The sequence below is a fragment of the Drosophila biarmipes genome, chromosome X (genome assembly GCF_025231255.1).
Source record: "Drosophila biarmipes strain raj3 chromosome X, RU_DBia_V1.1, whole genome shotgun sequence".
In the NCBI taxonomy this organism is placed as follows: domain Eukaryota; kingdom Metazoa; phylum Arthropoda; class Insecta; order Diptera; family Drosophilidae; genus Drosophila; species Drosophila biarmipes.
Genome location: NC_066611.1, coordinates 26,330,063 through 26,344,304, shown reverse-complemented (window position 1 = coordinate 26,344,304; position 14,242 = coordinate 26,330,063). Strand labels below are relative to the sequence as shown.

Sequence of the window (14,242 nt, the reverse complement as noted above, 5' to 3'; positions counted from 1 at the left end):
ATAGGTTGAGCAGCACAATCTTATTGCTAACTAAGTTACAACGCTGCTGGACTTCCCACACTGTACTAGTAACTCTGTTATGAAATAGCACCGATTTGGGAACCACTAAACTTGGGTTAGCAAAGGATGACAAAGGCTGCCTGTACCTCCCAACCGTTCACCCCAAGCACAAGGACATATGTCATCTACTGCCTTCCAATTTGAGTTTCCTTTCCGAGGGAATGGCTAAGAAGCGGCGCATTACTTATATTTTATATTTACATTTATTTGGGCTTAGGCCCGTCGAGCATGTTCCAAGCCGGCACTCGAACAAGTTCGAGCCACTGGGAGCGGACAAAACCCAACGAGCGGCGAACGAGCTCCGTCAGTTTGCTCGACAGACCAGTGACTAGCGGTCACGCCTCGCAGTTCTCCAAGCGGATTCTTGAGAACCCAGCGGAATACGTAACCTACCAGAAGCCGAGGCAATCATACGACAACACAACACATACAATTTTTTTAAGTGCTCGCGAGTGGAAGTAAATGCGAAAACCCACCCTGGAGTGCCCAACATGACACCCTGAAACCAAGTTAGCCCCACAGAGCGCCACAATGTCCGCCAGAGCGGTCCTGCTCCTGGTCCTGGTCGTGGCCGCGACCTCGGCCAGCAGTCCCGGCCACAGTGGCCCGGTGGCAGCCGGCCCGAATGGATTACAGTGCCAGCCCATCGCCGTTTCCGCCTGCCAAGGTCTGGGCTACAACATGACCGCATTGCCCAACCTGGCAGGTCACACCAACCAGCTGGAGGCCGAGCTGCAGGTAAGCGGGCCGAGCTGCGTGGAAGCTTGGAGCCAAGGAACAGGCATGTCCGGGTATGGCATGACCGCGATCCCACGTTGTCGATAAGCCCGGCTTTTGTGTGGCCCATGAAAGTAGTTCCCGTCGCTTACGTGCGAAAAACAAAAACACAGACGGCAGCGTCTAAATAATAAAGTAGCAGGCAGGTAATTGGGTTTGGGAAACTCTAAAAACGCGATTCAGGCACTTAAAACACCCTGAAGTTAAACGATGGAGCTATTCGGAGTTGTGTATCCGAATGTGAAGAACTGAGCCGATTCTGGTTAGCAAGCTTTGCCTTAGATTGTAGAAAAAGAGAAGGCGACAGGCAGCGGCAAACAACAAGTGGCTTAAAAATCACAAACTCAAGTGGAAAGTTCGAACTGTGGAAGACGGACACGAGGGGCGTTTTATGGTCGGACCTGTGGGGGGAGATTTTCGGAGGGCGGCAGCCATCAAAGTGGTGCCCGGCCGCCCCACAGCCCCACCAGCCCCATCCGCCGCCTACACTCCGGTCGCACTGTTTGCTTTTGGCTTTTCATGTTTCCTGACGCTCCAGAGATATCGGATAAACACAAAGCCACGGAGAGCAGCAGTAAACAATGTCTGAGCAGTACTGAGAAGCACATCAAAGCAGGAGACTTTCGCGGTTTTGAGGGTCCGCTTAGATGAATATTTGATGGGTCTAATTGCACTTTCGTTTGGGGCCAGACACGGGGACCTATTTAAATCAGAAATTATCAAAGCGGATTTCGAATTAGTTGGGACTTTTCCCCCAGACGACGGTGAAAAAACACGACTGACTGACAACGTTGGGAAAGCCTTTGGCTCATCCCAAAATTTTCCTGCTGGTTGCATGCCCAAATAGGCCGAGACTCAAGCATTTTGGGCTATCTCCGTTCATAATTTGCCGTAAAAATGGACCATGAAAATCGCCGAGTTCCCTGCGAGCGCGTGGAATGGGCCGCCGAGGGGAAAGACGGCTGAACGGGCGGCCTTTTAGTGGAAAACTCGAAAAAGACCCACAAAAGACGGTACTTAGTCAGGGAGATCCATGCGATGAACCGGCAGAAAGAGGAAAGGAACAAATGGGCGAGAAGAAAGAGCGCCGCTGGGAGGAACATTGACCAGGCCAGCACTGAGAAAAATTATAAGTACCTTCCCATTCCGTTGAGGTAGTCTGGTATTGAAGTGGTCATAAAGAGCAAAGAAAACTAAGGACCGCAGTGAATGTAGAATGTAGAATGTAGAATGGGAAGAACGTAGTACCCACAATATTAATGAAAATACCGCTTGGATCGGTCTGCAGTTTTTTGTTTTCCGCGCGCAGCTCGGGTGGAAGCTGTATCTCTGTTGCTTTTCTTCTGTGTCTGTGCGCTCTGTCGGGTCCATTAACACCTTTCGTTTGGACATCGGTTCCTTTGAGCGTATCTCGCATTTCATGCCCATGCCCGCTTTCGGATAAAAGGCAAATGTCGGTGGCGATGACGCGGTGTTGCTGCGTTGTGTTTCGCTGTCGATGCCAACTGCGGACGCTGGAGATGGCGGGCTCGGGATTTTTCCCGACCAACCTTGCTCTTGGGCTAGTTTTCAGGAGTCAGCAATATCGTTTTCCACGTTAGAAGCATGTTTTAGGCAGTTTTCTAGGCGGTATCAGTTTGGATTCAATGCTTCTAAACTTAAGGAGCGGCTTGGCGTATGTACAACCAACAGTTAGGAAGCTGTTTTTGATTCATTTCTTGGACCTTGAGTTCCGGCAACACCGACGGACAATGAACACAGCCGACAGAGGCTGCTGACCGGAGACCACAGTTTCGATATGGTCTCTTCTTTGCCTTTGCTTGGGTTTTATTTGGCTCGTATTTTTGGAGGGCTGCGGAACGCGTCGCCGCCTACTTTGGCATCGTGGCGCTGGAGGGAAATGGGGAAATAAAATGCATTGTCTGGTCTGAGACTGGGTTGTATCGGTCTTCTCTGTTGTCTACACAGAGAGCATTTCGGTGGCTGAATTAGCGGAGTTTCAAAGAAAATGCATTATTATCACGTCCTTTTAAAGTTCAACAGTGGGCAGACCTCTTTTGTGAGCTACAATTTTCCCAACTGAAACTTTCAACAGGTATCAGATTTTACCCGCAACACTTTTACTGCGTAGAGGAAAACAGCCGGCCAAGCCTCAAGTGGCAATTAACCAGCCTTCCTGCCTCCGAAAACAAAGTCGAAACGAGCGAAAAGCTTGATCGGAAGAACGTAAAAGATCAAAGCGTCTCGAAACTAAACAGAAACGCAGAAACCGAGAGATCGGGTGTACAGCATAAAAGCCATAATACTCTTGAAGTGTGTGTTTCTACGAAATTTTCGAACCCGATAACAAAGTGCTCGAGATCGAAACACTGGAAGCATTAAAAAAGGATGTTATTGTTCATTTGTATAATAAGTACCCTCCATAGCGCACTAAAAAGTGTTCGACGAGATCTACTACATCTACTCAAATGCCTTGGAAAGATCGAATGAGGGAAGACCCCATCGAGAAGGTCGGCTGTGGTATCACTTTCGTGACAATTTCAAGATAGAAAGTGAACACCAAAAGTGCATTTCTCCTGAGGTTGTCAGTTTGCCGGGTTGTTTGTTCGTTACTCCCCAAGCCCTTCCCTCTTCCCTGTTCTGGGAGTGCCGACAAAGTGCTCGTCAAGCGACAATTACAAGTAAATTAATTAAAAGTGCGTCCCACTGGGTTTGCGTTCCACAGATAACCATCGAGGGGCTGCCTGCACATGGACTATTTGTAGTTAGCTCTACACGCAGAGAAGCGTTTTCGTATCTACAAAATAGGTGTCCATTTCTAAGGTTTCTTGCATTCGTGGGGGGTAACAGTAAGGGTTGTTAAAAAGTAATACTTTAACATTGGATAGAGTAAAACTTCAGCTCTTTTCTGACCCCATGCTTGGGAGTTTACTTAAAATGGGGGGTAGTTTCAACACCGAAAGCTTAGGTGACAATCTGAGGCGGCGATTTATGCTAAGTAATTGTAAATATTTGAGCAATAGCACTAGCCGTTGAACGAAGGTCCGAAAGCCAAGCAGTTCTCCAAAAATAAACAAAACTTCACACAGCGCCGCTACCAAATAGATGGCAGCCATAAACAACAACAGCAACGGCGACGACGGCGACGACGGCGACGATAAAATTGTTTGATTTTCAAAATCAGAACCCATTATGAATGCTCAGCAACCAGTTGCTGGTGAAAGGGAAAGGGGCTGGGACTGGGGCTGGGGCTGGGCTGGGCCTCGGAGGAAGGCTTCGGTACCGGGAATGCTCTGCTGGCCAGTGGAATGCCGTCGAACTTATTTTTTATGGCAATTGCCTGCGGCTTATCGCTCTCCAAAGGCCCGTATCAGCCATATATATGAACATATAGGCCGCAATACTTAACCTTAGGCAGGGCAAAGTACATGTATCAGCCGATACCACACTATCGGTATCTAGTCGCATTTGATTAAATAAATTACCGCGAAGAAGGCTAGGGGAGGCGGTGTCATGGGTCCGACTCCCCCTCAGGCAGTAATTTCCAACACTGTAACCCTGGCTTAAATATCATAGCTGAAGGTTTGCAAGTGTATTTGAGCCAACATTTCTGTTGCGATGTGCTTGGGGCATTATGCCCCAGCTTAGATGTCGTCAAGCGATTATAATATCCCGAAGCTCCTCTGTTCTTCCGACAAATAAAAGGCAACTAATGTGTTTGCATTTTACCGGCAAGCCGAGGAAAACGAGGCACCCCGGAGTTAATCCGGCGGACGGCTCTGATAAGATGGGTTACTTTCCTTATCGCAAAGGCCAAGCACCGGTTGTCGTTGCTGCTCCTGCTACCTGGCTTACGTTCCACAGAGCGGCACAGCGCCAGAGCACTCTGTTTGCATTGTAATTATGGCAAAGACTCGAGGCATGGGGCACCCATCAGGGTAGCTTTCGAGTCGACTTAGCGCTGATAATGTCAAAAATACAGAAAACCTGCTGCTTTGTTGTTTCCCTTCGGCGACAACTGACTGAAGTCCGGCGGATGCCCTTTCGAGCACACTGAAATTAAGTGACAGTTGGTTTTTTAAACCCATGTATCTGTATTGTTTTTGTTCTGGTCAATGGCATCGCATCTCATATGTACTAATCAATTAGTACATGTAGTAATTTTGAATGAATTTATTCAAGATCTAGCAAATTTCAAATGCATTTTCAAGCGGATTTGTGTCGAAAAAGTTTTCAGTGCTGCTAGGTATTTTAAAATTGATGCCTGTGTCTGGACTTTTTCGCTGGAATTTTCGGCCTGGCCACAATCCGTCTCCATAATGACGGTGAGACAGTTGCAATGTTGACGAAAATAAAATGGGACAGCGCAAAAAAGCATAAGAAGCCCCAGAGAAACATACAAAAAAAATTAAAAACCGAAAACAATTAGATCATTCCTTTGCGGCAGCTTGTTGCTTTTTCCCCGGCTGCTGGCACACACGCAAAAATGCGGCAACGATTTTCAAATGCCTTCCCAGTCGGCGAATTGCAGGGCAGAGGGTAGGAAGAGGAAGCGGGAAAGAAGGTAAAGATGAGGGGGAAGAGCGAAGAAGGAGGAGCTGGAGGCCTCCATGGAGAAGAATTCTGAGAAATTTCAGCTCGGACCTGTGGATGCGCTTTCTTTAAAAGTGTATTTGAAGAAAAGGTTGAAAGCTGCTTAAAATTATTATTCGTTAGGAAAGGGGTGTACGAATTGCACGTCCATTGCAGGACTTTTTGTTCTTGTTTTGAAAACCAAAACTATGTTTATTGTTGTCCTTTAAAAAGCGATAAATTGGGATTAAGTACTGGTTACTGAGGCCAGTAACTTAGAGGAGGGTATTCCAGGGAACAGCCAGGCCTCGGGACGCGACGCAGATAGGGAGAGTAGAAGCTCGGCGGCAGCGCGTTTGTGTCTTAAGTCTTTTGTTTTGCTCGCATGCATCGGCGGCAGGATGTGGAAGATGACGGCAAGATGTTGATGTTGATGTTGTTTCTGCCGTTGTTGTTATTACTACTTGTTGCTTTTGTTGCTCCCCGTAATTACATGGCAATTAAGTTAATTGAACCGCGCGCCTGCGCACGCGTGAATTGTTCTCACCGACACCCAGCCCGAAGATCTCTTTCTGCCTGGAAATAAAACACGAAAATGAAGAAAAACAGCTGGCATCATTTGCATTGTGGGCTGCGCGTACACCGGCAAACGGCAGCTCCTTTCGAAAATGCCAGAGCTGCAGACGGCAGCACATACATAATCTTCCCCTCCCCCTGCCCCTCCCCAAAGCCCGTGTGGCTCGGCCAGTCAGGTCCTCCGCCCGATCTCATCCGGGAGCAGGCGAGCATCTCTGGCCGGGAACCGGACAAACATGTCCGCATCGTATTGCCAACGGAGCTGGGCGCAGATCGCAGGGCCAGATTATCTAAGCTGGCAGCAGATCGAAACACCCAACAGAACCATCCGCGAGCCTAGGGAACTCAACAGTGAACTCAAAACTCATGTTTTGGCGTTAGTCATCGCATTTTTGGGGCCTAAGCTTACAGTCTAACAAAATCTGTATATCTGCAGAACTAGTGATAAATTTGCACTGTAAATTCGACTGAGTCTTTAGAGTTAAAAAAACTTAAGTACAAATGCGTTCAAACAAAGACCTTCCTGTGTAGAAGGCAGATGCTGGTAGAATGCCCTCTGGTGTTTAGGGGACGGCTCAGAATCCGCAGTCAGTTGGCGCGGAGGTGCTCCTTGGGACATTCCGCTCGACAGGGTTTGCCATTGAATGACAATCCTCGCCAGTCAAAATGTCAATTAATTGTAAGACGACAGTCGAATGTCGTCGGCATCACGTGACAGCTCTGGCAGCGGTCGGCGGGACTTGAAAGGCCGGCTAACTCGACTAGTCAGCTGGTTTAGGCGAATTAGTGGCGCTCGAATACAGTCATTCGAACGGATCCGTATCTCTTGGATGCCGGCCTATCTCAGCTAGGGCTTATTAGGAATGCCAAACCGCTTTGCATCCACCGTTGAGGCATGATATCATTGAGGAGCAGCTTTCGTTTTGGGTGTTTTGGCGATTTATCATCACATCGTTGTCGCCACGGGTCGGCATCTCCACTATGCAAATTCCCACCGCGGCTCAAGCCGCCACCAAGTCTGCCGAAAATTAAAAGACAGATATTCTGCTTAAACAAATTCCCAGCCTTAGTTCATTCATACATGTTAGCAGCTTTGTTCCAAAAACTGTGTATAATTTGTTTTGAAAAATTAAAGTTTCTATGTTGACTTTACTTTATGGCGGCAGCTGCGGTCGCCGCTCGCTAATGGCAAACGCTTTCGCAGCAAATTAAATCAATTCGCTTTGAAGTTGTGCCGCCAAAAAGTCTGGTCCGCAGTTATCCCCGGACAGCTGTCAAATCGCATCAGCCCGAACGGCTTGAAGCGGCAACCACACGAAGCAAAGCGCAAGCCAGATATGTACCACAAAGCTGAAGAGTCGAGCACACGGAACCGCAGAGGCCACAGATTTCTGTGGGTCAAACACGACATAGTGAATAAACTTAGATCAACTTGGGTCAAAACTATCTGCTGGTGTTTGGCATCTCGACTTGTGCACTGGCGGAAACTGAACCACTGTTACGTGAACGGTTTATTGGTTTGGTTTTTACAGCTGCCGCAGCATATTCAAATTGATTTTTAGCACAACAAGTGTGTTTATTAATAGCCAAATCACTTCCTGGGCAAGGCCATTTTTATTGCCATATCCATTCGAAATCCCCATATCCCCAGGCGATTGCCCAGGTGCATAGGACCACGCCACTTCTTTCAGAGGAGCGGTCCGTTTCCTTAGGGTCCGGAATTGCCACTGCCTGCTTTGAACCATACATTAGGCCATTATGGAGACTACCCGAGCGTACCTCAGCTCCCAGTCGCCTGGCTGGGGACGGGTTATCTGGGCTGAAATGAAACTGGAGCGGTTTGCGATTCCGACCCTGTTTTAAAATAGTATTTATATTACGCGGCGTTTACCACGTGGATTGTGCACTATTAGTTTCGCAAAAAAATACATTCAATGTCAGAGTACCGCTCAGCACTCTCCTTTCGCTTCGTTTCTGCGACTACCACTGGCTTTATTTGCTGCTCGCAGCCATTAATCAAATCGAGAACCATTAAGTTTGAGTTTGGGCTTGAGGTGTCAACTGGGCTGTTGGGGCTGCCCTCCTGTAATTGAATTGTGGATAGTGCCGGCTTCGCTGGGGGAAGAGGTACGACAGTGTTTTCGGTCAGGCGGAGTTCATCCGAAAAGAGTGAAACGTGCTGCAAAAAATTCAAATAACGAAACGAAAACCAAAACCAAAAATCAGGGAAAAAGCTGCGAGTCGACAGGCAAAAAGAGCCAGAAGGAGCGGAGAAAGAAAAACCCAAAAACCGAAACGAAATTTGCTTTTCGGGTTTTTAAGTAAATTAAGCAGAACGTTTTTTGAGGTTCCCTCTCTGTCGACGACACAGAAACTTATTTCATGGGTTTTGTAAACTCACCGAGCCCATGGACTAGGCAGGCAGCGAAGTCGTCCATCTGCTTAGCTAAAAGGCGGCTTAGGGCCCACCAACGGGGTTACATCTTGTACAAACTGGGCTCTTAAAGGAATGGCACAATCATGGGCAGGTTTCGCAAAGCTTTTCGGAGATTGTGTGGAGATATGACGATTAGATAATGAAGATTTAATAATGAAGAAGAAGATAAACTCCTTGCCTCAACGGAAAAGTTTTACTAAGTAAGGAAGCACTCTGTTCCTCCAGTGACTTTGGGCGTTGAGCTTCTTGGGCTCTCGGCCACGGTTGTCCCCACCTGCTTCGCCCCTTCTTCTTTTACCTGGTCGCCGCCTCTGTCGCTCCGAGCCCCCCTCTCACTCCCCCGTGGGGTCCGAGCAGGTCTATTAGGCTGATTGCCTTTCCGTCTCTTTTCGAGCTGTTGTGCTGCTCCGCCTGGCTTTCGGCCAGACGATGATGCGGTTCACTTGCCGACTGCATCATTAAATTATTATTGCGGACGGCTATTTTCCAGAGAGCTGCAAAGCCACAAAAATTGGAAATCGCGTGTCTAATGCTCCATTCGAGATGCCCGGCGGCTCTTGGCTGCCGGCCTTCTCCGCTCCTCCACTGCTCCTCTTCTCCTGCTCGGCCTAATGTGGCTTAATTATACAATAACAATATTGTTTGCCAGCAAACAAAGAGACCGGGCCGGCCATCCGGGCCACAAGTCCCCTGGTGATCTGTTCATCGGCCGTCAAAAGCAGAAGGAGATTCTCTTTCCTGAGAAAACGTTTCTCGATAATTTGATGCAGCTTTTTGCTCCCCAGACTTCTTCGGTTTTTTAGGTTGGGTCCTTGTTTTTTCTTGCCCTGCGCAGACTGGTTGAAAATTCCTCAAACTCATAAATGTTGATGCGTCTGGTTCGTCATCCATGTCGGCATTTCTGGTGCGAAGGGCCATGGGCTGGAGTGCACTCAGGGTTAGAAGGGGGATCCAGGAGCTAATCTAAGCCTTTTTTGTCAAACATGTAATTTAGCGAAGCTTTAAAAACTTCAAATATCAATTGCCTTTGCCTTCCGCGCGCTCCCTTGGCTGGAATAATATCCAACCAGCTGAAGTCGAGCCGGGATGATAGATTAGATTGCATGACTGGTAACTGACGAGTAAATGCCATCGACAACTGCAAATGGAGTGAGCTCGTTCACGAGGAAGTGGCATCGGTTTTCCAAGTGCGAAGTCTGACGCAAGTCTTCACCCCAAACACAGAGTGTAGTTAGATTAATTATTAATTATTAATTAGGGAAAATAAACAACTACAGCACAGTGTGCGTCTTGACAAGATTTTAACTTAAAACTGGTGATAAATCTCCACCATCAACTAGCTTACATAAACGCTGATCAAGAGCACCAACCCCTGATGAAAATCAGAAAGCAGCACAAGTCATCATTTTGCAAGTGCAGCTTATTTAATATCAGACATTATCCGGCGCAAACAAACTACAATTGCGCCGTTCAACTGTTGCAAATAGCAAACATTTGTTCAAGTAGCTAATTATTTGATGCTGCTGGCGTGTCGGCGAAACAACAAAGGAGGACGAGATTTTATGGGATTCGTATGAGATAAAATTCAGAAACAAGAAGAAGTTCAACAGAATCAGTGGAGGGATCGAAAAAATAAAATTGTTTATGGTTGGAGGAAAATCACCTTAATCAATTGATTTAAAGTTCTGGGTACAAGTGAAGGAAGCTCAAAGACAGTTCGCAGACACTTTAGAAGCCACTTCGGTACTTGCAATGAAGTAACACAGTAATCTAAGCAATGTTGCCATTATTCCTTCCATTTTGACAGATTGCCAAACTGCTGCCCCTCATAGAATCCGGATGCTCGCGACGCGCCCGATTCCTGCTCTGCTCGTCGCTGTTTCCGCTCTGTACACCGGATGTGCCGCGCCCTGTCACCGCCTGCAAGTCACTGTGCGAAACCGTAAGGGGCGAGTGCGCGGGGATCGCCCCGCCGGAACTGATGGACCTGTGGCCCTCGTTCCTCCACTGCGACGGGCTGCCGCAGCCAGAGAAGCACGAGCTGTGCATGCAGATTCCCCAGAAGGATGTCGTCCCTGGTGGGGGTGCAGTGAGTCCGCCCACTACTGGAGCGCCCTTCGTCGAGGATCACCCGCAGACGTACCGCTTCTGGAAGAGCGGACCGCCGCTAGCTCCCGACCTGAGCGGCGTCCTGTGCCCGCAGAACTTCAGCGGCAGTCCCTTCAACCCGGAGGAGTGCGTGCCACAGTGCCAGAGGGACGCCTTTCACACGAGTGCCCAGAAGAAGATGTCGGAAGTGCTGGTCCTGGGCCTCTCGGCCGTCTGCTTCGTCCTGACCCTGTTCGCCCTGGTCACCTTCTGGGCGGAGCCCACCCGGTTCGGCTACCCAGAGAGACCAGTGCTCTTCCTGTGCCTGTGCTACAACCTGTTCAGCGTTTGCTACCTGGAGCGGATCGTGTTCCACAACCAGGCGCGGATGCAGGACGTCCAGGTGCAGGGGCGTCCGATGCGCTCGGCCTGCCCGCTGACGCCCCCCTGCTTGGCCTCGTACATAACCACCTCCTACCTGAGTCTGTGTGCAGCCAGCTGGTGGCTCATCTTTGCCCTGTGCTTCTATCTCTCCTCCCACAAAAAGTGGTCCAGCGAGGCGCTGGAGAAGCGATCCGGCCTGTTTCACGTCCTTGCCTGGGTGCCGCCCCTGGCCCCGCCCATCGCCGCCCTGCTCCTGGAAAAGGTACGCCCGAGTGAGCTGACCGGAATGTGCTACGCCCCGGGCTTCGTGGAGCTGCCTGCTCTGGTCCTACTCCTCCTGGGGCTCTACTTCACCCTGAAGGCTTCCAGGTCGCTGCTCTCCCTGCAGCAGCAGCTGCAGCCCACACTGGCCCACCACCGGTTCGGGCAAATCAGGAAGCGCTTCGTGGTATTCTCCCTGCTGTACTTCGCGCCCACGGCCGCCGGCGTGGTGGCGGCTCTCTGCGAGCGGTACGCGGACTCGGTGCCCAGCTGCTCCACACCCGAGGACTGCCTCTCACCCACCCCGCTAAGTGCCTGGCCGGCCTTGGTGCGGGTGTTCTTCCAGCTGGTGGGGGGAACTCTGACGGGACTGTGGGTGTGGTCGCGCAAGACCTGCGAGAGTTACAAAAATCGCCTGGGGGCCAGCGGCACGCCCACCTCCTCGATAATTAACCAAAGCAAGACGGCCGGGGCTCTGCCCAAAAAGCATTTGTACACGAGCGGGAAGTCCATGCTGCCCAGTGGGGGAATCACTCCCCTTTACGCCGGCATTAGTTTCCACAATGTGCCCGTCTACAATCCCAATCAGTCGGTGGTCTAGGGCTAGCAGAATCCCCCTCCCTCGCTGTAGATTGAAAAGCATCCCTCCATCAGCAGCTAATCCGCTCAACCGCCCGCTTCATTCCCAGAATTCTAGAAGGCTAAAAGCTCTGATCTAAGTACAGTGTTGTACGCCTAGTTCGTAAGCCTCGAAAACGAAAACTGAAATGTGTTAATAGTTTTATATCATGCCCCGTCCCCAACCACCCATCTCCAGTTTTTATTAGTAGTTCTTTAGCTAATCCTAAGTTTGTAAATAGAAAAATGTTTTATTACTCTTTGAAATATTGTGCATACCTAGTTTTAAGACTACCAATTAAATTTCATAGCCTAATAAGAAATGTATACAACATTTAAATTAAATGAAGATGGATGAATGGTGTGAGTAAAAGTGCGTGGACTGCCCTTTATTTAATAATTTAATTTATATGTCGTCTAATTAATGTTATTTAAACATGTATACGGACTAGGTAAGTAAGCCTTCCCGCGAACTCTTTAGTCACCTGCTTTCTCACCGTGTTGGTAAATGATGCGAAAGGTGCCGCAGAGAGGGCCTACGGTTTGCGTCGTGGAATTCCGAGGGTAAATGATGCGACTCAGTTCATCTGCAACTGCAAAAAAAGCTAAAGTGTTGCTATCTCTTTGGTCCGGGCGACGGCAATTAGAAGGAAAATGCTTAATGACAACCCCATCGTTGATTGCCGTCGTTTTGGTGGATGCACCTGTACATCACCTAGTCCCCCAACAGTATCTCCGCGAGCTTCCTCTTTTCTTTTCCACCTAAGAGTGTCACACACATTACGTAAAAGACTGTGCGTAATCGCGTTTTCAAGAGGCGACTGGCCAGTACCCCGCTCTCTGCCTAAGTCCCAAATAGAAGGCTGTAGCTGTTAAAGTACACATGAGAGACACAATATTTTATTTAAATATTTATGATATAAAATGTATATATTTATGTATAAAAGAATGTCTAAAAAGTCTAAAATATATGGAAGTATACTTTTGGACTCCTAGAATTACCTGTAAAAGTTATGTAAAACCGAAATATAAAAAATGTTTAGTTAGTAGGGCAAAGTCATAGCCTACTGGGTTTTTGGCATGGTCAGGAACATGAGTATAAACCGAGGCACAATTAAAGTGATTGGAGCAGCCACACCGCGCGCCTGCCACATTTCTACCCAACAAATTGCCGGGAAACACAGCAGCAACATCACCACCACAACCGCTCTTAAGCGGGCATGCAATTTACTTGTGCGCCAAGATCAAAGCGATTAATATTAATGCCGTCCTGCCGACTCCAGCTAGCGGACCCGGATTCTCAGACGAGTGGCGGGCTTGACATGGCCCTGGGCCAATCGGGCAGGGAACCAAGCCCACAACGAGGCAGGCCAGAAGCGATTCCAAGCCAGGTCTCACACTCTATCGTCATTCAAGACGGCGATTTTACCCCCATCCTGCACAACAAAATATTAGCTTGTAAGCTACACTACTAGTTCTCATAAGTGCACTTCTCGATCTCATAGCTTGGGTTTTTGGATCGCGATTTTGAAGTGGGATATCTCTATGGGTTTGTATTTTAATTCTATAATATTCTACATTTAAATATTTCTTTTTAACGACGGTCACAATTTTGTCCCATTCTCATGTCAGGTTGATTCGTAGTTTCTATGGGATCTATAATAGATACCCAAAATGGCACTTCTAGATCTCATAGCTTGGGTTTTTGGATCGCGAATTTGAAGTGGGATACCTCTATGAGTTTGTATTTTAATACTCTAATATATTGCATTTAAATATTTATTTTTAACGAAGGTCGAAATTTTGGCCCATTCTCATGTCAGGTTGATTCGTAGTTTCTATGGGATCTATAATAGATACCCAAAACTGCACTTCTAGATCTCATACCTTGGGTTTTTGGATCGCGATTTTGAAGTGGGTTACCTCTATGAGTTTGTATTTAAATTCTCTAATATACTACATTTAAATATTTCTTTTTAACGAAGGTCGAAATTTTGGCCCATTCTCATGTCAGGTTGTTTCGTAATTCCAAAGGCATCTATAATATATACCCAAAACTGCACTTCTAGATCTCATACCTTGGGTTTTTGGATCGCGATTTTGAAGTGGGATACCTCTATGAGTTTGTATTTTAATTCTCTAATATTCTACATTTAAATATTTCTTTTTAACGACGGTCGAAATTTTGGCCCATTCTCAAGTTAGGTTGATTCGTAGTTTCTATGGGATCTATAATAGATACCCAAAACTGCACTTCTAGATCTCATAGCTTGGGTTTTTGGATCGCGATTTTGAAGTGGAATACCTCTATGAGTTTGTGGTTGAATTCTTTATTATTCTACATTTAAATATTTCTTTTTAACGACGGTCACAATTTTGTCCCATTCTCAAGTCAGGTTGATTCGTAGTTTCTATGGGATCTATAATAGATACCCAAAATGGCACTTCTAGATCTCATAGCTTGGGTTT

The 14,242-nt window shown here is 47.7% G+C and overlaps 1 protein-coding gene and 1 long non-coding RNA gene across 3 annotated transcripts; one reads left to right on the top strand and one right to left on the bottom strand.

Moving 5' to 3' along the window:
• The first annotated feature begins 354 nt into the window (after positions 1 to 354).
• Positions 355 to 12,178, top strand: LOC108024130 (frizzled-3). 2 transcript variants are annotated; one of them, XM_017093913.3, is made up of 2 exons: positions 355 to 798; positions 10,230 to 12,178. In XM_017093913.3, the coding sequence occupies exons 1-2, from the start codon at positions 592 to 594 to the stop codon at positions 11,754 to 11,756; spliced, it is 1,734 nt and encodes a 577-aa protein (XP_016949402.1). In that variant the 5' UTR covers positions 355 to 591; the 3' UTR covers positions 11,757 to 12,178. The 2 variants fall into 2 exon arrangements, with proteins under 2 accessions (XP_016949402.1, XP_050745101.1); XM_050889144.1 differs by lacking the exon at positions 355 to 798 and adding an exon at positions 8,135 to 10,165.
• LOC108024137 (uncharacterized) lies at positions 7,916 to 8,844 on the bottom strand. The gene is made up of 3 exons (XR_001768132.3): positions 8,721 to 8,844; positions 8,387 to 8,524; positions 7,916 to 8,164 (listed from the first exon to the last, which is right to left on the bottom strand). It is a non-coding gene; the product is annotated as an uncharacterized LOC108024137 (long non-coding RNA).
• Positions 12,179 to 14,242: the final 2,064 nt, after the last annotated feature.

Excerpts from the sequence above, each read along its gene's own strand:
- LOC108024130 (XM_017093913.3), top strand. The coding sequence starts at position 592 with ATGTCCGCCAGAGCGGTCCTGCTCCTGGTCCTGGTCGTGGCCGCGACC. Across the intron at positions 799-10,229 it reads AGCTGGAGGCCGAGCTGCAG|ATTGCCAAACTGCTGCCCCT; the intron begins GTAAGCGGGCCG and ends CCATTTTGACAG.